The sequence below is a fragment of the Acinonyx jubatus genome, chromosome D4, assembly GCF_027475565.1.
Source record: "Acinonyx jubatus isolate Ajub_Pintada_27869175 chromosome D4, VMU_Ajub_asm_v1.0, whole genome shotgun sequence".
Taxonomy (NCBI): domain Eukaryota; kingdom Metazoa; phylum Chordata; class Mammalia; order Carnivora; family Felidae; genus Acinonyx; species Acinonyx jubatus.
In genome coordinates, this window is record NC_069391.1 from 1,565,754 (window position 1) to 1,583,864 (window position 18,111).

An 18,111-nucleotide genomic window follows, 5' to 3' on the forward strand; every position below is an offset into this window, starting at 1 on the left:
CCCCCACCCCAGCACCGGGAGAAACCCGTGTCAGGCAGACCCCACCTGGTCTAGGTCCCCAGGAACGGCGCTGCCGCGGGAGGCATCTTCCCGGACGACCTCTGAGCGCGGGTCCTTCCTTGCTCAGCTGTTCCCCGGCCGGGCGCCAGTCAGGAAGCTGCTGGAGACGCTGCAGGAGTGGCTGGCCAGCCTTCCCCTGGACAGGATCCCCTACAACGCCGTCCTCGACCTGGCCAACAACAAGATGCGGGTGAGCCCGGCCCCCGCCCCCGCCAGAGCTCAGGGCCCGCCCACTGCCGCCACCGTCTGGGTAGCCACCCCCTGACCCCCGCACTCTCCTCCCTCCGGGGCCCCACGCCCAGCCCGGCGTGGGGAAGGAGGGAGCTGGGCCCGGGTGCCGTGGCACAATGCCTCCCCTCACTGCGTGGGAACCGCCGTGTCCCTCCGCGGTTTGCCGTGGTTTGTCCTGTTCCTGGGACGCTTTCTGTGCACCCCCCCCATCCCCGCCCCTGCCCGCCGCCTGTGGTGCTGTCAGCTCACGGGTTGGTGGGAGGCAGGCCGCGACGGAACGGGCAGCTTGCTCGGGTGGTGTGGTGGTCGGGCTGGTGTGTTATTTCAGTTTTCAGCAAACTCCTAACTCCCGGCCAGAAGACACAAGGCCCGCGTGGACGTGGGGTGAATGCTTGAAGCTCCCGCTCGCTGTGGGCACGTGCCTCCCTATCCGTGGTGGCTGAGAATGTTCCACAGCTGGGCTTCTTAGTAGTCTTGGGGGAGGGGGAGGGGCATCCTTCAGGCTTTTCTAGTGTTCTCGTTTGTCCGGACACCGAGGAGCCCTTCCCCCCTCCCCGAAGGCAGGGAGGAACAGGCCACACCGCCCTGTTTGGAGACCTCCTTTCGTGGTGTGGACACTGTGCTGTCTCACGTGTTTGCTGCTGAATTTAAACACACAACGTGCTCAGATTGTGCAGTTGGTGAAGTTTTAATAAACATACAGTCTGTGTAACCACCACCCGATCAAAGCAGAGGACGCTCACTAACGGTCTTAATTTTAACTATTCAATTATCTCTTATTCTACCCGCCTTCCCCCCCCCCCCCCAGATTTCTGGAATATTCCTTATTAATCACATAAAGTGGGTTGGATGTCAAGGAAGCCGACCAGAGTTCAGGGGTTACACGTGTGCTCTCTGGAAACTGTTCCACACTTTGACCGTCCAAGCTGGGGCCCATCCAGAAGCGCTGGATGGCACAGGTAAGCCGTCCCCGTGCCGGTGCCTGCCTGGCATCGTGAGAGGCTGTATGCAAGGCCACATGTCACCGGGGCTGCCCGGGGGTCCCCTGCTCCAGAGAGGGGTTGGGGAGCTTCTCTCCACACCTTCTGCCCAGTCCCCGGGTGGGTGCTCGGTGCCCCAGAGACCAGCCTGTGCACGGCTGAGCCGCAGGAAATAAATCCGAGAGCGAGAGCACGCTGGCCAGGAATTCCTCTGCAGGGCAAACCCCTCATTTTTCTGCTTCGAAGAGTATGAGCATCAGCGAAACCTATTTGGAGACATGTGTTTGTTGTCTCTTGCTGGGTAACAACCCTGCTGCTTAGCAGCTTACTTTCATCTCAGAGCGTCTGTGGGTCAGGAGCTCAGACGTGGTTTGGCCGGGGTCCTCTCCCTGGCCTGTGGGCCCAGTGTCGGCTCAGGCTGGGGTCTCACCTGAAGTCTCCACTCGGAAGGGACCCTTCCCCAGCTCGCTGGAGGGGTGGTGGCCGGTCCGGGGCCTCGCTCGTTCCTCACCGTGTGGCAGCTGGCCTCGTGGGCCGGCCAGGCGGAGAGGGCGCCCTCCTCGGCGTGGTGTCCTTCCCGTCTGTGTTCCCTGGGTGGGCGGTGAGGCGCCAGCCCAGCCTGCCTGGGGGTGGGGGGCTGTCACACCGCTCTGAGGCCGCCTGCGCAAGAGGTTAGAAACCACAAAAGACGGACTTGGCTTGAATAACTTTGATTATCAGGAAAGCATGGTCGTGTCTTGTGCCCTGCACAAGACACCGAAAACTGGGCTGGGCTGTTTTATCCACCTTGGGCCGGGCTGCGTGTGCCCTTCCCCTGCGAAGCGGGCCGCTGGCGGCCATGGGGTCGATGGCCTGCCCTCTCTCTGGCCGTTGGTTCAGTGAGGCGGCTTAGCTATTTGTATCGAGCAAAGGCTGTGACTCACACGCCCGACACTCTTTCCAATAGGGCCGTAAACTTCTGGTTTTCTTTTGGTGCATGACAACCTAAAGCAAACGCTGGGGCTTGGAAGAAACACCCTTTTGTTTGCTTGGGATCCTGTGGCTCGGCAGTGTGGGCCCCGCTCAGGAAGGACCTCGGGGCCCGGGCGAGCCGGCACAGGGCATCGCTTCTGTCGCATCCTGTTGTCCCACCCAGATCCACGGGGGGGGTGGGGGGGGAGTCCGCCTGGCGCCAGGGAGGTGGCAAAGTCAGGTTGCGGGGGTCGTGTGCGGTCTTTGCGAACCCCTGCCACCCTGGCTCTCCTCGCGGTGACCTTGGACCTTGCTGGGGGAGGTGGGGAGTGCGCCTGCTGACGGGCCGTCCAGGGGGCTACGCGGGGGCTCCCGGCACCGGCCCCAGTGCCGCGGCGGAACGGCGGCCGAGCGACAGCGCACGTGGTCAGAAAGATCTCTGGGGCACAAACAGGCCGTACCCGAGGAGCGGGCCTCATGTCACACGCAAAGAACTGGGTCAGATGGACCCCGCTGGATTAGGTCTTGGAAGGTTTTTCCTCTCCTTCGTGCCTGTTTAAAGCCCATCGACTAAAAAGCCTCCGCGCTCTCTAATCCCCCACAGGTAGGGTTTATGGTCCTCGTCCACTCTGAAGATTAGGGTGGCCGGCCGCGCAGCAGTCCGGCGGGGAGAGGGAAGGAGGATTACCCAGTGATGGGCGGCAGCTGGTGGCCGGGGAGAGGCGGACAGGCGAGCCGGCCATCGGGGGTCCTCCCCGCGTGCCCACCGTCCCGCCCTGCACGCCACCCGCCACCCTCGGGGACACGCCGAGCGGAGGAGAGAGTGGCGTGCACTCAGTGGGGGCCTTCTCTCGGTGAGGCCGGCGAGGCTGACAACAGGCGTGGGGACCTGGGCCTAGGCCGGGCCCTCCCACCCAGAACCACAAGTGGCAGCGAAGGAAGGGCTCACGTGAGCCGCGAGGGGCTGCTGTTGATTCAGACGGATTCGGCCTCAGAAGCGCGTTTTTTTTTTTTTTTTTTTTTTTTTCAATTATTTTGCTGCATTTCTTTTAATGCCGACGTTTAATCTGTTCTAATCTCAGTCTTGTTTGTTGGCTCAATCCCCGTATTAGTTGTCTGAAGGGAACCGCGGGCGCCAGCCTCATGCCCGCCCCCCTCTTGCTGACGTGAGGGGTCCTCGTTTCAGTGAGGTGCGGCTGTTAACTTCTGCTGTCGGGGGGGGGCTGTTTCCTGGAGCGAGTGTGTTGTTCCCGGAACGTCTTTTGGGCAATGCCGGGGCGCCCCTCGCCGGCAGGCTCAGCCAGCCCACAGCCCCCGGAAGGTCTGGCTCGTTGTCCTGGGTGCCGGGGCGCGTCCCGGGGCGCGTCCTGCGTGTTCGGGGCGGCCCACCCCCCCGCCCCAGGCACAGGGCCACTCCTTCTGGCTCGGAAGGCGTCTGGGCTCAGGCTCCCTGCCCGCCCGAGCCCGGGGTTCCAGCGGAAGCCCTGGGACGCACCCCACAGGGCTGCCGGTGTGTGTCCCCTCTCTCGCCGCAGGTTTCGAGGGGGACCCACAGGCAGTGCTGCAGAGCATCAGGAGGTACGTTCGCACCTTCTTCGGCTGTAAGGAGTGCGCCGAGCACTTTGAGGAGATGGCGAAAGAGTCCATGGATTCCGTCAGAACCGCAGACCAGGCGATCCTCTGGCTTTGGAAGAAACATAACTTCGTAAACAACCGCCTGGCAGGTGAGCAGAAGCCACAGCGGGGTGGCCGGTGTGAGTGTGGCTGCGCGCATGGGCCCCCCAGAGCGCGTCCTGCCGCACACATACTGATGACACCGGACCTCTGCCACCATGCTGGCTGCCCCGGGGACTGCCAAGGATGACCGCCCCTCCAGGCTGCCAGCGCCCTTGGCTTTCCACACGGTTCTCCCCCTTCTGGGGCTCCTGGGCTGCATGGAAACGGGCACGCCGCCTCCCCCTGGGGTCACTGCCAGGCCCCCGAGGACGTTTGGTGCTGGCAGTCGTGGATCGTGATCACTTGTCAGTAAACGGTTTTTGTGCGATTACAGTCTGCTCTCAGACTGGGAGCAAACCCCTCGAAGCAGTTTTGTTCCAAGACCAAATAGGGTGCATGTATTTTCTCAGAGTTAAGTAATTCAAACTGTTCCCAAATCAGTGGCAGATTAAAATTAGGCTTAAAAATAATTCCACTGACAAATAAATCTTAATAGAGATGAAGAGAAAATTCTACTAAACTATTGGTTTTTGTTTAATCCACCGCATTATAAAACATATTATAACTAAAGCACTAAAGAAAATTGGTTTTTCTTTGCGCTCAGAGCTGACCGCTGTGGCTCTGGTCGTGCGGCCACAGCGCCTCTGTGTTTGCCGGGGTTTGCCCGTGGCCGTCAGCTGCAGGGCAAGGCGTGTCCCCCGCGGCCCGGGTTCAGAGCCCCCACGCCTCTGCGTGTCGGGCCCACCCTGCTCCAGGAGCCCCGCACGCCCCCTGAGTCATCGCGTTCCTCCTGGGTTCTGTAGCCGCCGCCCCACCCCCCCACCCCCCCACCCATGCTCCCCGGTCCCACCTCCGGCCTCCGGATTGGGACCCGGGTTCCCTGGAGGCCCCGAGACCTGCCCGGACCTCCCCGTGTCTGTAACGTGAGTGTGTGTCAGTCCCCGGCAGGGCGGCTGGGCCCCCGTGGTCCACACGCCCTCCCGCCCGTGCCTGTGGGCAGAGGACAGGGTCTCCGTGGCTTCAGACCCATCAGACGGAGGCATTTCATCCACGTTTACTTGCAGAAGCACCGGCAGGGCCGCAGTGGGGGGGAGTCCGGGAGCCGAGGGCGCCGTGTGCCACACTTGCTGTGCTCCCGGTCCGTGTGGTCCTCGTGTCTGTTGGGCAGAGGCCTGGGGCCGGCCGACCCGCGGCCTCGCGTGCACGTGTGGTGCTGACACGCGTCCGGGCACCACGCAGGCGTTGGCACGCGGGGCGGGTTCGCGTTTATTTACCGCGTGGAGCCCGTGCCGGCCAGAGGGCGCGTGCAGGTAAAGCCTGCCGCGTGGTTCCGTTTTGTGACCACACGTTTACACGTGTGGAGGGGAAGGGCTCGCCCCACTGGTGTCGTGTCTCGAGCAGAACCGGGAGCGGGCTCTGCCAGGTTTTCTGCACACAGGCAGCGAGGTTTCCCTGTCGCGGGCGGGCCTCACGCCCAGAGCCGTTTTCGGAGATCCTCTTGGGGTTTGGGGAGGGCCGGGGGGGGGGGGGGGGCGGGGGCTGCACACGCCTGAAGTGCCTTGGAGCCATCTGCACCGCCGGCATCCGGGGCAGGCGTACGGGTGCGGGTGGGACACGCACCGGATCACGTGGGGGCCTCGGGGTCTCGGGGGACAGAGCAGCTGCGGGCGGGGGCAGGCCTGGCCAGGCGTGGAGCCTTCCCACCATCGTGGGTACCGGGGGGGCCAGGCGCCCGTGCAGGAGTGATGGGAGGTCACGGTGGACGTGGGGGGACGGGGGAAGGGTTCACGGGGCACGGGCCCGGTCGGGGCACGGGTCAGGTCATCAGGAGGCACCTCGACTGTCGCTCTCTTTCCGCTCCTAGGCCATCTGAGTGAGGACCCCAAGTTTCCGAAGGTTCCGTGGCCCAGCCCAGACCTCTGCCCAGCCTGCCACGAGGAAGTTAAGGGCCTGCACAGCTGGAACGAGGGTCAGGTGCTCCTGTTTCTGAAGCAGCACTACGGCAGCGGCAACCTCGTGGACACGTACGCCGAGGACCAGGGAGACGCCAGCGACGGAGGCAGCCCGCCCGGGGGCGGGGAGCGCGAGAGGGGCCACGCTTCCCCAGAGAAGCCTCGGGGGGACCAGCGTGCCGAGAGTGCCCGTCCACCCAGCGTGCTGCCTCCCAGACCCCGCCTGTCCGAGGGGTCACACCTCGGCCTGGACGGGAGACTCCAGAGCGTGAGCTGGGCTGAGGGCCGCAGGGAGGCAGAGGCGGTCGTGCCCTTCCTCGGGATGGGCTTCTCCAGCTTGGACATGAGCCTCTGCGTCGTGCTGTACGTGGCCTCGTCCCTGTTTCTGATGATGATGTACTTCTTCTTCCGGGTGCGCTCCAAGCGGTGGAAGGTCAGGCATCACCGCCCGTCCGTGTAGAACCGAGCGGGACCACAGAAGCGCCTTGAGAAACAGCCCCACCGCGCCCCTGCAGCTTTAACGATGACGATCAGGGATTTTATAAACACATCAGACCCGGTTTCATACCAGATGGCCCCAAGTCCTCGTTTAACGAATGGTTTTCGTGCCGAGGACGAGCCGCTGTTTATGGGGCTGACTGCTGTCCGGGGGTCCTCCCTGGACGCCTCTACAGATCCGACAGCAAAAAGACATCTGTATTTTTACCCTTCTAGATCTGAAAACACGAGTGGGAGTCCAGGCCAAACGGACAGAATTCTTCCCGCCTGCCTTCACCCTGGGTTTCTAGACGCACGTCGCGTTCTGCACCCTGGCTTGGGGTTTGGAGCACAGCCAAGCCCTTCCCTGCACCGGGAGGCCACCGGGCAGTGTCTTGCCACCAGCCGCGGCCAGAGCAGAGAGGGAGCTTGGCCGCCAGCGCACCCCACCCCCGGCTGCCTCTCGAAGCCAGTCGGGTCCTCGGAGATTCGCTTGTGTCTGCGCTTTTCAGCTGCTTGGTTGTTTCTGCTGAAGCCGCTCACAGCCAAAGGGACGACTTCTTCGTCACCCTCGTGCTCTGCAGGCACCTTTTGCTGCAGATGCAGAGTCTGGAGAAAGCGGGAAGGGAAGAGGAGGGTTCGCGGTGTTGCTGCATTGCAAGAAACACCCCCCCAGGCCGTGTGGAGCGGAGGCTGGGGACAGGATGGTGGCAGAGGCAGGGCCTGTGTTAATCTGGTGGCAGGACGGCAAACGGCCCATGGCGCCAAGGGCGGAGCCCCTGGGGAGGGGGCGTGGGGGACACACTCCTCCGGAGGGGAGTCCGCAGGGGAACGAGCCCCTCACCCTCTGTGTCACATGGGGCGGCGCCTGCAGGATCTGCCGGTGACCTGAGAGGGTAGGACCCGAGGGCCCGGCGAGACGGTGACGCCCGGTGGCCCCCCGGGGGTGGCCTGTCCTGTCCCCAGCATCTTTAAGGCCAAATTTCATCCCCCTGAAGCTGTTTTATGAAGCGTCCTGGCACAGGGCCCCGGTGCCCCAGGTTTTGGTGATTGACTTTTTTACCGTTTGATGATTTTAGCACATTATTCGTCAAACCCAAGTGATTTAGAGGTAAGTTTGCCTCTGAAGACGTCAGCGGACAGAATGGACTGTGCCCTTCTCGTCGAGATCCTTTGTGACTGTCGGTCTGTCCCACAAACTCAGATGTGTCTGTGCTCTCGTGTCCGTGAGGTTCTAGTCTTTCCCACTCTGCCTAGGGTGTGCTCTGTGTTTACTGACCACAGTTGGCCACTGGCCTGTACCTGTTCGGGCGCCGCAGGCTGGGGGCGGTGGGCTGTCACGGCCACGGCCTCGAGGCCGGTGGAGCTGGGCCCTCCCTGGGCGGCCATCAGAGCTTTCTTTCTGTTTGACACTTCTTTAACCCCCAGAAGCCTGTGTGTTTCGTACGTGGTCGTGTGCTTGGGTTCCGGAGGACCCCGTGTTGTTTCCTTTCATTTAAAAAATCAGGCAGATTTACACACAGAATCAGAAGGGAAACACTTAGCACCGTTAACTAAACTGCCTTTTGGTTCACGTCAGATGCTTTTTCCTGCCCCGAGTGAGTTTCCTCACGTGGTGTGAACCGGCACCAGGTGGCGGGACGCGACCACTGCCAGAAGCTCCACGAAACCCGTCGGAAAGGCAAGACTGGCTCTAGGGTCCCTCACAACATCGCAGTCGAGGTCACCACCGTGTGAGGGACAAGTCTGAGGCTCCCTGAGGGACCAGGCTTCCGGTAGTCCGAGGGCAGTCTGGGAGAGGTGGTTTGCCGAGACGGCCCCGGACGCGTGTCCCGTGGGCGCCTCATGTGGCTTGCTCAGAACCGGGCACTACGTTTAGGCAAGGTTTAAGGTCTGTTTTCTAAAGTTGTAAGTATCGAGACTAATGAATTGACTAGTTCGGTAATTTAAATGGGTATTTATTTTTAATGGAGGGATTTTGATTAAAAAGCTAATTGACATGGAAATGTCTGGAATTTCTTACCTGCAAGGAAAGTGAACGTTTTGTATTTAAGTGAACTATACTGTGCACATTTTTTAAATAAATAAATCTGACATTTGAGAAGATTGTAATTCTTTTGAAACTGTGAGCTCCCTGGAACAGTGATAGGAGTCGGGGTGCAGAAGGGAGCCCTCCTTCCCTTCCGGAGTTTGTGGGCTGGACATCTGAAATTCCAGAGCCTCTTGTACTGAACCAGACGCTGAGGTGGAAGGTGAAAACCGGACGATGAATTATGGATTCTCTTCCTGGGGTTGATCTAGCTGGGAGCCGCCCGCGGGACAGCGGTTTTGCTTCAAGTCACACGGCAGGCAGAGGGACTGAGATGGGACAACAGCTGAGACACATGTGAATTGCAGGACTTAGGGCACCAGGGGCGCCCCGGTTAAGGGAGCCTCTGAGGAACCCTGGGAGAAGGGAGCCCCCAGGCACCTGTTTGTTGCCTCAGAGTCTGAACTGTTTCCCCTCCTGCCTCTACCTTTTTTTTTTTGCTGGGGGCTGGGGGGGTCCCCAGTCACATGTGGCTTCCCAGAGACCTGCTGGCTGCGGTTGCTTCGGATTCACCTTCCCAGCCAGGCCCTGTGGAAGCTGGTAGGTAACCCCCTCCCTGGCACAGGCAGCCCCTGGTGGTGCCAGCTGGGCAGGGCACTGACCGTTCACCGTTCCCGGCCTGTGTGGTGCTGGTGTTCGTGTAGATCCCCCATCTGGTGACCCCTTTACAGCCCTGGAGTCCTGAGGAGTGTCTGTTGGGGTCTCTCCGGGTGCTCCTCCTCAGCTGTCCTGGGGGCGTGGGGTGGGGGGCCTGCCAGCAGGAGATCTGGGCAAGAGGTTGTGAATGCAACAGGTTCCTCAGGCCAGCAGCAACAGCTAATTGCTGAGCCACACCTGGAGCCAGGGACTCATGGGGGCCTGGGCTGGAGGCCAGTGGGGCTGGAGGGGCCACCTGCCGAGTCCTGGACTCTGCCACGCAGGGCAGGGTGGACTGCCCACTTACTTCAAATCCCCAAGCCTCTGGGCTGGCCTGGAGCTCAGGGCAGAGCCGGCAGGACAAGCTGCCTGCAGCGGCAAAGGGAGGGGCCGTGGGGAGGGGATAAGCCTGGCTGAGGGACTGGGGGCCCTGGGGGGGGGGGGGGCGGTGGGGGTGTGGCCTGGAGCCTGAGGAGAGGAAGTGGGTAAGGAGGAATCTGGGGGAGGGTGGGGGAGCTGGTGGAGAGACCAGAGACCTAGGGAGGTGGGGAAGTGAGGAGGAGGGGCTGGGGGAAAGGCAGGCAGAGTGGGGGTAGGGGGCGGGGGACAAGGGCCTGGGGAGGTAGGGAAATGGGCAGGGCAGGGGGGGAAGTTGGTGCAAGGACAGAGGACCTAGGGAGGTGGGATGGTGGGGAGGAGGGCTGGGGGAAGAGGGTGGTGGGCGGAGTTAGAGGACGTGGGGAGGGGTGGGGGACAGGGGGCCTGGGGAGGTGGGGAGGTGGGGAGGTGGGGAGGTGGGGAGGTGGGCAGCCGCGCGCCTCCTTCAGCACCGCGGACAGCGCCCGGGCCCAGAGTCTCCCGCCTGGCCACACCGCGCATCACAGGCTCGCCGTTCCGAGGCTCCCGGGACCTTGGGGAGCTCCGAGCCCTCCCCCGGGGTGGCAGAGGAGGAGGGAGGAGGGCTGCCCGGGGCCACTCGGGCCTCATCTTCGGCCTGGTGGTCGCCATGCTGCTGGAAACCGAGCTGGGTAGAGACAGAGATCGGCCCGGGGCCCCCGGGGCCGCTGCCGTCTGCACCTTCGGTGGGACTCGGGGTAAGGACCCCCGTGAGCCCCTTGGCCTCCAGCCCGAGCAAGAGCACCCACAAGGGGAGAAACGGCAAGGGTGGCAGAGTCAGGCGGAGGGACAGCGGGGAGGAAGGGGCCCAGGACAGCAGAGAACAGAAGGGGCCCTGCAGGCGCTGCTGGGGCGGAAGGGATAGGGCAGAGTGAGGGGCGCCAATTTCCTCCAGACTCCGCGCCCCTCAGCTGTCCCACACAGACCTCCTAACCGCCCAACAGTGCAGAACTGGGACCCCTGGGCTGGATCTCCCGCCTGAACCACCCTCCCTAAGGGCCACTAGATTGCCATGGACGTTGTGAAATAATGGAGGCATTGCCGGCTGGCTGGCCAGATGCTGAGCATGTGGGGCCGCCACCTCCCGGACCCGCTGTCTGCTTGCCCCTTCCCCCCTCAAACCACACTCGGTCCCTCTAGGCAGGCCTCTGCAAGCAGCTGACACTCAACAGGCGACACCCCAGCACACCCAGCACCCACTCGGCTCCCCAGCGGGTGCACCCTTGCCCTGTCCTCTGGGTAACAAGTGTCATAGGAGCCTTCGCTCAAAACCGTGAGACTTCGGGTCTGCTGGGATCTGGGAGGCGCTGTGTCCTGCCCACATCCTTCCAGGCTGGCCCCCTTGTTGAAGCGCACAGACCCGGCAACTGGAGGCCAGGAGAAGGAGCATAGGACTGCCCACTGCCAGTCCCAGGTGGAGGGACCTGAAGGCTGGCATAAACCCCGCTGCTCCCCAGCACTGCCTGGGGTGCCTGCCCTCACCAGCCCCAGCCCGCAATGGCCCCACACTGCTGTGTCTTAATTATTGCACCGGGGGCAGGATATTGGAAAATTAAGTGTGGGACCTGCATTCTGGGCAAGCTGGGGCGCTGTGGGTGAGGAGGAAAGTGAGGGCGGACCCCGACTTTCCCAGCTCTGTCCTTCTGACCTGAGTCTTGGCCGCGTGTCCAGGCCGAGGGCACCGGGTGTACCTGCCGGGAATCGCCCTTCTTCTCTGCGCCCATTCTGGTGGCGGTTCTCAGGGTGGGGCTCAGAAGCTGGTCAGAGCGGGGAGGTCTGAGGTCCTGTCTGGCTCCTGGTGGCTTGGCTGAGAGCCTTTTGGCGCCACACTCGTCCTCGCTGGGTCTCGGGTCGCGTTCTTGCCAACCAGACGTTGTCAGCAAGCCTCCCAGCCCCGTCTCTCAAGCGGCTGTAGGACTCGGCTCCTTCCGGGACCGCCCTCCCCGGACCCCGAGCCTACCCGCGAGCGTGCACGCCGGAGCCCAGGCCTCAGCCCGCGGCTCCGGGCAGGTTAGCTGCGGGACCGGGGCAAGCGCCCGCGGGCAGCCCTGGCCCGGCTCCTCCCGTGACTGTTCCCGCCTTCGGGCCGGGCACTCGGGGGGCGCCCGGGCACCCGGAGTCCCCGCGCAAAGGCGCGCAGAGCCGGCGGACGGCTGGGGCGCGTCTCAGCGACCCCCCCACCCCGGCCCCGCCCCGCCCCGCGTCGCGGCCCCGCCCCCCGGCCGCTCCGCCCTCCGCGCGGCCTGAGGCTCCGGGCCCCAGGGCGGCCCGCGGGCGCGGCGCCCAGCAGCGCGGGGAACAGCTCGGACACCAGCCTGGGGCCACCGAAGCCGTGGCCTCGCCGGGCCCCGGGAAAGTTCGGGGCGGGAGAGCAGCGGCGCCAGGAGACGGGTCCCATGGAGGCGCGCGGGGAGCTGGGCCCCGGCCGCGAGTCGGCGGGCGGCGACCTGCTGCTGGCGCTGCTGGCGCGGAGAGAGGACCTGCGCCGAGGTGGGTGCCCAGGCTGAGCGGCCGCCCCGGGGACAGCCGGGGGTCCTCGCTCCTTTCCGGGCCTGGCCACGGAGGTGGCGGCAGACAGGGGACCGGGGAGGGCATGGGTGCAAGGGCCCCAGCAGCGAGTTAGCGTCGGGGCCCCTGGAGCTGTGTTGTCGGCTGCGTGGTCGCAGCGCCGCACTGCTCAGGCCGGAGAGTCTGTGGGGTCCCAGGACCGATTTAGCAAACCCTCTCCCTTATCAGGAGAGTAGGTGGGTAGAACCGAGCAGCTCAATGACCACGGGGCAAGAGGATCCCCGAGAGGGCCGACCCCACCCAGGCCCTCCACACTTTTGGGGGAGGGGGGGACGGGAGAAAGAGAGGCAGAGGCAGGGGCCAGGGGGTAGAGCTGGAGCCCGCTGGCAGGTCGCTCCTGGCGGAGATCTTGTCTGCACCCATACGCACCTGCTGACTGGCCGGCTCCAGACGGTTCTCAGGACCCGTCTGCAGGAAAGACCCAGCTTCCCGGTCCAGCTTCCCGGTGGCACCAGCCTTGCCCCCCGCTCCCCTGTGCACTGCTTCCAGAGGAGGGCCATCGGCAAACGTTCTCCGGCCCGGGAGACCACGGGAAGGAGACGGAGGCGGGCCTGGGCCGGCGGGGAGTGGCAGGGACGGAGCAGGTGGGAAACAGGTTACATCCAGGCTGGGGGGGGTGGGGGGAGGCTCATCCGTCCCCTACTTATTTATTTATTTATTTTTCCGAAGGTTCCTGGGAGGGGTTGGCCGCAGGGGCTGGGAGGAAGGGGTGGGAGGGCGGAGGGAGAGAGAGGGAGGGGAGGCGGGCTCTCCAGTTCAGGAGAGCTGGTCGGGAGCGGGCGGCGGGGCCGAGGCTCCGCTGGGCCCCGCGGGTGCTGAGGGTAGGAGACCCCGCCGAGGCTGGAGCCGCCATGCAGCGTAAGGCCGGGGTCGCAAGGCTTGGCGGGGAGCGCGAGGGGCGCGCGGCGGGAGCGGCTTTTGCAGGACGCGGGGCCGGGCTGGAGGTGGGGGGGTGGGGGGAGAGCTCGGCCGGGCGCTGTCCGGGCCGCGGTGCTGAATCCGCGCGGCGCGGGCCCGACCGGCCACCAGCTGTAGGCCGGCTGCCCTGGCGGCCCGCGAGGGGGGCCCGGGTCGCGCGGCGGATGCCCGCGCTCCTGCACCTGGGGCCGCGGTTTGGCCCGACGCGGGATCGCGTCCGTTTGGAGTTTCCCATCTCTGCGGACGGAGGTCGATCCCGTTCTTTCAGGAGGGAGGCCCTTCTCTGGTCCCCCACGCACTACCGGCCGGCCTGGAGCGGGAGGGGCCGGCGGCTGGCCAGGAGGGCACCGCGAGGTGGGCATGGTGTTTGCACTGGTTCCAGTCCTGCCGCTGGCTCTCCTCTTCGGAAGACCTTCTCTAAATCAACAGGGACACTCACCCCACGGGCACACTGCAAAGCCCCTTATGGGCCAGTGGCTCCCGCAGGCCTCACCAGAGTTTCCCCAGCCTGGCTCCCCCAGAAGCCTGCAGTCCCGGGGCAGCAGGACCAAGTGTCCCAGCAACTCTTGCCAGGCACCGGAGATTGAGTCTGGTGACCAGGATGCATTTGTCCAGCCCATGCATAAGTACCCCCCAGGGTTCCCAAAGATGACAAGGACACCAGTGTTTACGTTGGTGCCTGCAGACAGGGCCACGGGGCTGGGTGGCCACGCTTAAACAAGCAATCTCCAGCTGCAATGGTATCTAATTGTGCAAAATAATGATGGGGGTTGGGTGGTGGGTGCCCCACGACCATGCCTTGCCTCCTGGTGACGGAGAGAGCCCCTAGGGCGGGATTTTCATTTGAGCTCAACGTGCACCCTTCGTGCTAACTGGGAACACTTTGCAATCGACGGTGTCTGGCCTAACGGGGTGGCCTGGGCCCCTTCCTGCTCAAGGGCACACTTCTAAACCGTTTTCAGTTTCCCCCAATTTTAACCGTGGGCCCGGCTCTGGACTTCGGTGCTGGGTACTCGCTACGCTTGGCAGGCCAAGCAGCCACTCGTGCCGGCTGGGGAAGAGGGGTTGCAGGGAAGGGGGTGTCCCTTGGCAGCCCCGGCCGGCCCCGGAGGCTGGAGCGGGAAGGTGACCACCATGCTCCCTCTCCGGGCGGCACCCCTGACGGTGGCGGCTCCTCGGCCTACAGAGATCCCGCTGTGTGCCGGCTGTGACCAGCACATCCTGGACCGCTTCATCCTCAAGGCGCTGGACCGCCACTGGCACAGCAAGTGTCTGAGGTGCAGCGACTGCCACGCGCCCCTGGCCGAGCGCTGCTTCAGCCGCGGAGAGAGCGTCTACTGCAAGGACGACTTCTTCAAGTGAGTGCGGCCGAGCGCCGAGCGCCGGCGGGGAGGGCAGGGGGGAAGTCTGCTCCCGCCAAGCCGGCCCCTCCCGCCACCCATGTGGGGAGGGGGCAGGGGTTGGGGCAGCTCCACCGCAGCCCCGGCCTGCGAGGCCGGGCGCCTAATTTTTCCTAGGTAATTAATTTTGTAAATCATGGGAACAGTCGTTCAAAAGGTAACCCAGGTTTGCAGAACTCGATTGGATTTACTCCCTTAACTCTGGTCTTGTTTTTGTCCTTAATGCTCGGGAGGGGGTGCTTTCCAGGCACAAGCCTCCGGGGTCTAAGGGACCTGGCCCACGGATCCAGCTTCCTGACCCGGTCCCCAGGGTCCCTGGGTCCCTTCCCTGTATTCTGTGCGGCTCCGCCGAGGCTGCCGAGCCGGTGATTTAGGGGCAGGGCCGGGGTGAGCCTCCCTCCTGAACCGCCCAGCGCGGCGCCCCGCTCGCCGCTCTCCAACCCGCTCCGGGCGAAGGAGCCGCCAAACGCCACGCTGAGCCGCGCCCTGTGCGTCCCGCAGGCGGTTCGGGACCAAGTGCGCCGCGTGCCAGCTGGGCATCCCGCCCACGCAGGTGGTGCGCCGCGCCCAGGATTTCGTGTACCACCTGCACTGCTTCGCCTGCGTCGTGTGCAAGCGGCAGCTGGCCACGGGCGACGAGTTCTACCTCATGGAAGACAGTCGGCTCGTGTGCAAGGCGGATTACGAGACGGCCAAGCAGCGCGGTCAGTGGGCGGGTTCACCCACCCTCCTGTCCTCGTCTGCAAAAGGAGGCTGGCGCCCGTCGGGGTCGGGGCGCGGAGGGATTCCCACGTCCAGCGCCGGCCGAAGCGCGCTCGCTCGGGGACGCGAACTTAAGCCCCTTCCCTGCAGGCCTGGTGTGGGGACTGGGGCTGGAGCCGGGTGGGGACAGTTCGCAGAGCCCCCGGGGTCTCAGCGGCCTCCTCACTCGCGGGCGCGGGGAGGCTGGTCTGGCTTGGGTGGATTATCACCCCTGGTCTGAGTTATCGCCCCGAACCCTTGACCGCGAGGATCCGGCCTTACCCGCAGCCTCGGAACAAAGAACAACAGGGAGGAGGGGAGGTGGGAGGTGGGAGGCGCGGGCCGGCGGGGGCCGCGCGTTCCTCCTGGCGGCCCAGGTCGCTGCGCAGCCGCCCCTCCGCGCGGGCCCCGGACGCGCGCCAGCCGCGTCTTCCCCGGGGTCCCCGCGCCCGGGTGATGCGTCGGGCGGCCGAGGCGCCCGGCCTCACCCCAAGCCCTCCCGGTGCAGAGGCAGAGGCCACGGCCAAGCGGCCGCGCACGACCATCACGGCCAAGCAGCTGGAGACGCTGAAGAGCGCCTACAACACGTCGCCCAAGCCCGCGCGCCACGTGCGCGAGCAGCTCTCGTCCGAGACCGGCCTGGACATGCGCGTCGTGCAGGTCAGCGCCCCGCGCCCGGCCGCGCCCCCACCCCCTCCGCTCCCCGCCGCCAGGCCGCTCGTCACCCCCACCCCACCCCCGCCCCGCAGGTGTGGTTCCAGAACCGCCGCGCCAAGGAAAAGCGACTCAAGAAGGACGCCGGCCGGCAGCGCTGGGGCCAGTACTTCCGCAACATGAAGCGCGCCCGCGGCGGCTCCAAGTCCGACAAGGACAGCGTCCAGGAGGAGGGGCAGGACAGCGACGCCGACGTCTCCTTCACCGGTAACGGCGGGGCGCCGGAGCCCCCGCATCCCCGGGAGCCGCAGCCCGGGAGTCCCGCGGCACCTGGGCCCATTGGGCGCCCGGAGCCCGCAAACTGAACTTCCTCGCTAGGGGACCGTTGATGGACCCTGGCCCCCACCGTCCCCCAGCCGTGGGGTTTGGCCCCTGGGGCGCTGCTCAAGCCGCTCCCCTGGGGGTGGACAGCCCCCGTGGGCCACGTGTCCTGCAGCAGGCTTTCTCATGGGGAAAGGGTCCAGGCCAACCCTCTGGTTCCTGGCCCTTGCAATGATTTTTTTAGGAAAGTGGGCAGCACAGTTCTGGGGTAAGTGATGAAAAGTCTTGGCTGTTTGGAGAGGGGGGGAGCCCACCCTCCCCTGTGGGGTCTGATTGTCTCAGTCTCGGTGCCAGGGAGACCTCTTTCTTACCCCTTGGTGCCCGTCCTCAGACAGTTTCTGCAAGAGATTCTCTTTGGCTGCACTGTGACCTTGGGCAATGAGTCACGCTGCCTCTCTGAGCCTCAGTTGAGCTGTCTGCAAAATGGAATTAGTGGACTCTGTGCTACCTTTCCCAAAGCCGTCTCGGGGACTGTCCTGCAGCTCTGGGTTTTGACTGGTTTTGCTCCCCCCAGGGGATCGCACCGTTCCTCAGATGCTGGGTGGGACTGAGCTGCACAAGCCGGGGGGGGGGGGGGGGGGGCCCGAGGGCAGCAGGAGTTCTAAGTGCAGAAGAGGCGGGCGGCCACTGCTGGGGGAGGGGCACTGAGGGCAGGAGGGGGAGGAGGGCGGGCCCTCAGCTGCACAATCCACTTCCCTTGCAGATGAGCCGTCCATGGCCGAGATGGGCCCTGCCAGCGGCCTCTACAGCAGCCTGGGGGAGCCCACCCCAGCCCTGGGCAGGCCCGCGGGAGCCCCGGGCAGCTTCCCGCTGGAGCACGGAGGCCTGGCCGGCCCGGAGCAGTACCGGGAGCTGCGGCCCGGCAGCCCTTACGGTGTCCCCCCGTCCCCAGCTGCCTTGCAGAGCCTCCCTGGCCCCCAGCCCCTTCTCTCCAGCTTAGTATACCCAGATGCCGGCTTGGGCCTGGTGCCCGCAGGGGCCCCAGGTGGGCCCCCGCCCATGAGGGTGCTGGCAGGAAACGGACCCAGCTCTGACCTGTCCACGGGGAGCAGCGGGGGCTACCCCGACTTCCCTGCCAGCCCTGCCTCCTGGCTGGACGAGGTGGACCACGCTCAGTTCTGACCGAGGCCCCCGGCTCCCCCGAGCGCCGGCCCTGAGGGGTGAGGGCTGCGGTGCCGCCCCACCCCCCACCCCCGGCTGGGTGGCCTGGAGCCGCACGGCCCTCCTTTCCCGAAGTCCTGGACCTCCGCGGGATGCAGGTGCCACCGGCAGCAGTGGGGGGCAGGATGAGGGCCTCGAGAGAGGGCCACACCCCGCAGCCCCTCCCTCGGGCGCAGAGGGCGTCCCCCTCCCTGGACACGGGGCCGGCCCGCCCGCAGCCACCCGCGAGCCTTGTTTTGTAAGCAGATTCCTCCCTTTATGGACCAATTAACTGGACGCTTGCTGTTTCCAGACCCGAACCATCACCCGCCCAGGCTGGGCCTTCACTCCGGGCCTCGCTCCACACCGTCCTCAGGCGGGAAGATGCTTCTCTTTCTAAAATCAAGAAAATAGTACGAACCGTGCTTTTATTTCCCAAGCTCCATCTGCCTGAGCTGTGTAGCCCCGCGTGAGGTCGGAGATGGGTCGGTCTCCTCTCTCCAGACAGGCGGTGGCCGAGGGGGGGACCACCTCGGTGGTGGTGGCCTGTGTCCTTCCTGGTCCCTCCGGGAGCCTCCCTGACCCCAGCCCCCACCTTCCCCGGAGCCTCCTCTCCCCTCTGCCCTGGGGCAGCTGGCTCTGGATCTTTCTGTTCTTGACTCCACTGCCCCTCCGAAGAGATGCCACTCCCGGGGCGCCCTTCTTCTCCACGAACAACCTTTAAGGCCGTGGGGACCTCCCTCCCTGTCACGGCGGCCCCCAGGCCCTCAGTGTCCAGGCCACGCCCAGCCCACCGATTTCCGTTGCCAAACAGCCCGCGG

At 65.0% G+C, this 18,111-nt stretch overlaps 2 protein-coding genes across 2 annotated transcripts in view; both read left to right on the forward strand.

The window, feature by feature from the left end:
• The window catches only part of QSOX2 (quiescin sulfhydryl oxidase 2), a gene marked incomplete at its 5' end in the record, with an annotated part of 30,458 nt that extends 21,987 nt beyond the window's left edge, over positions 1–8,471 (forward strand). The window contains 4 exons of the mRNA XM_027051794.2: positions 128–250; positions 1,100–1,250; positions 3,758–3,946; positions 5,803–8,471. Coding sequence (XP_026907595.2) covers positions 128–250; positions 1,100–1,250; positions 3,758–3,946; positions 5,803–6,350 — 1,011 coding nt within the window. The remainder of the gene's footprint in view (positions 1–127; positions 251–1,099; positions 1,251–3,757; positions 3,947–5,802) is intronic.
• Positions 8,472–9,983: 1,512 nt separating this feature from the next.
• Positions 9,984–17,500, forward strand: LHX3 (LIM homeobox 3). Its single transcript, XM_027051803.2, has 6 exons — positions 9,984–10,186; positions 14,161–14,332; positions 14,876–15,078; positions 15,624–15,775; positions 15,865–16,036; positions 16,854–17,500. The coding sequence occupies exons 1-6, from the start codon at positions 10,099–10,101 to the stop codon at positions 17,270–17,272; spliced, it is 1,206 nt and encodes a 401-aa protein (XP_026907604.1). The 5' UTR covers positions 9,984–10,098; the 3' UTR covers positions 17,273–17,500.
• Positions 17,501–18,111: the final 611 nt, after the last annotated feature.

What these genes read in the sequence shown, in the direction of transcription:
- LHX3 (XM_027051803.2), top strand. Translation starts at nt 10,099, where the DNA reads ATGCTGCTGGAAACCGAGCTGGGTAGAGACAGAGATCGGCCCGGGGCC. An exon ending in CACCTTCGGTGGGACTCGGG is followed by an intron (nt 10,187 to 14,160) that starts GTAAGGACCCCC and finishes CTCGGCCTACAG; the next exon opens with AGATCCCGCTGTGTGCCGGC. An exon ending in TGCAAGGACGACTTCTTCAA is followed by an intron (nt 14,333 to 14,875) that starts GTGAGTGCGGCC and finishes TGCGTCCCGCAG; the next exon opens with GCGGTTCGGGACCAAGTGCG.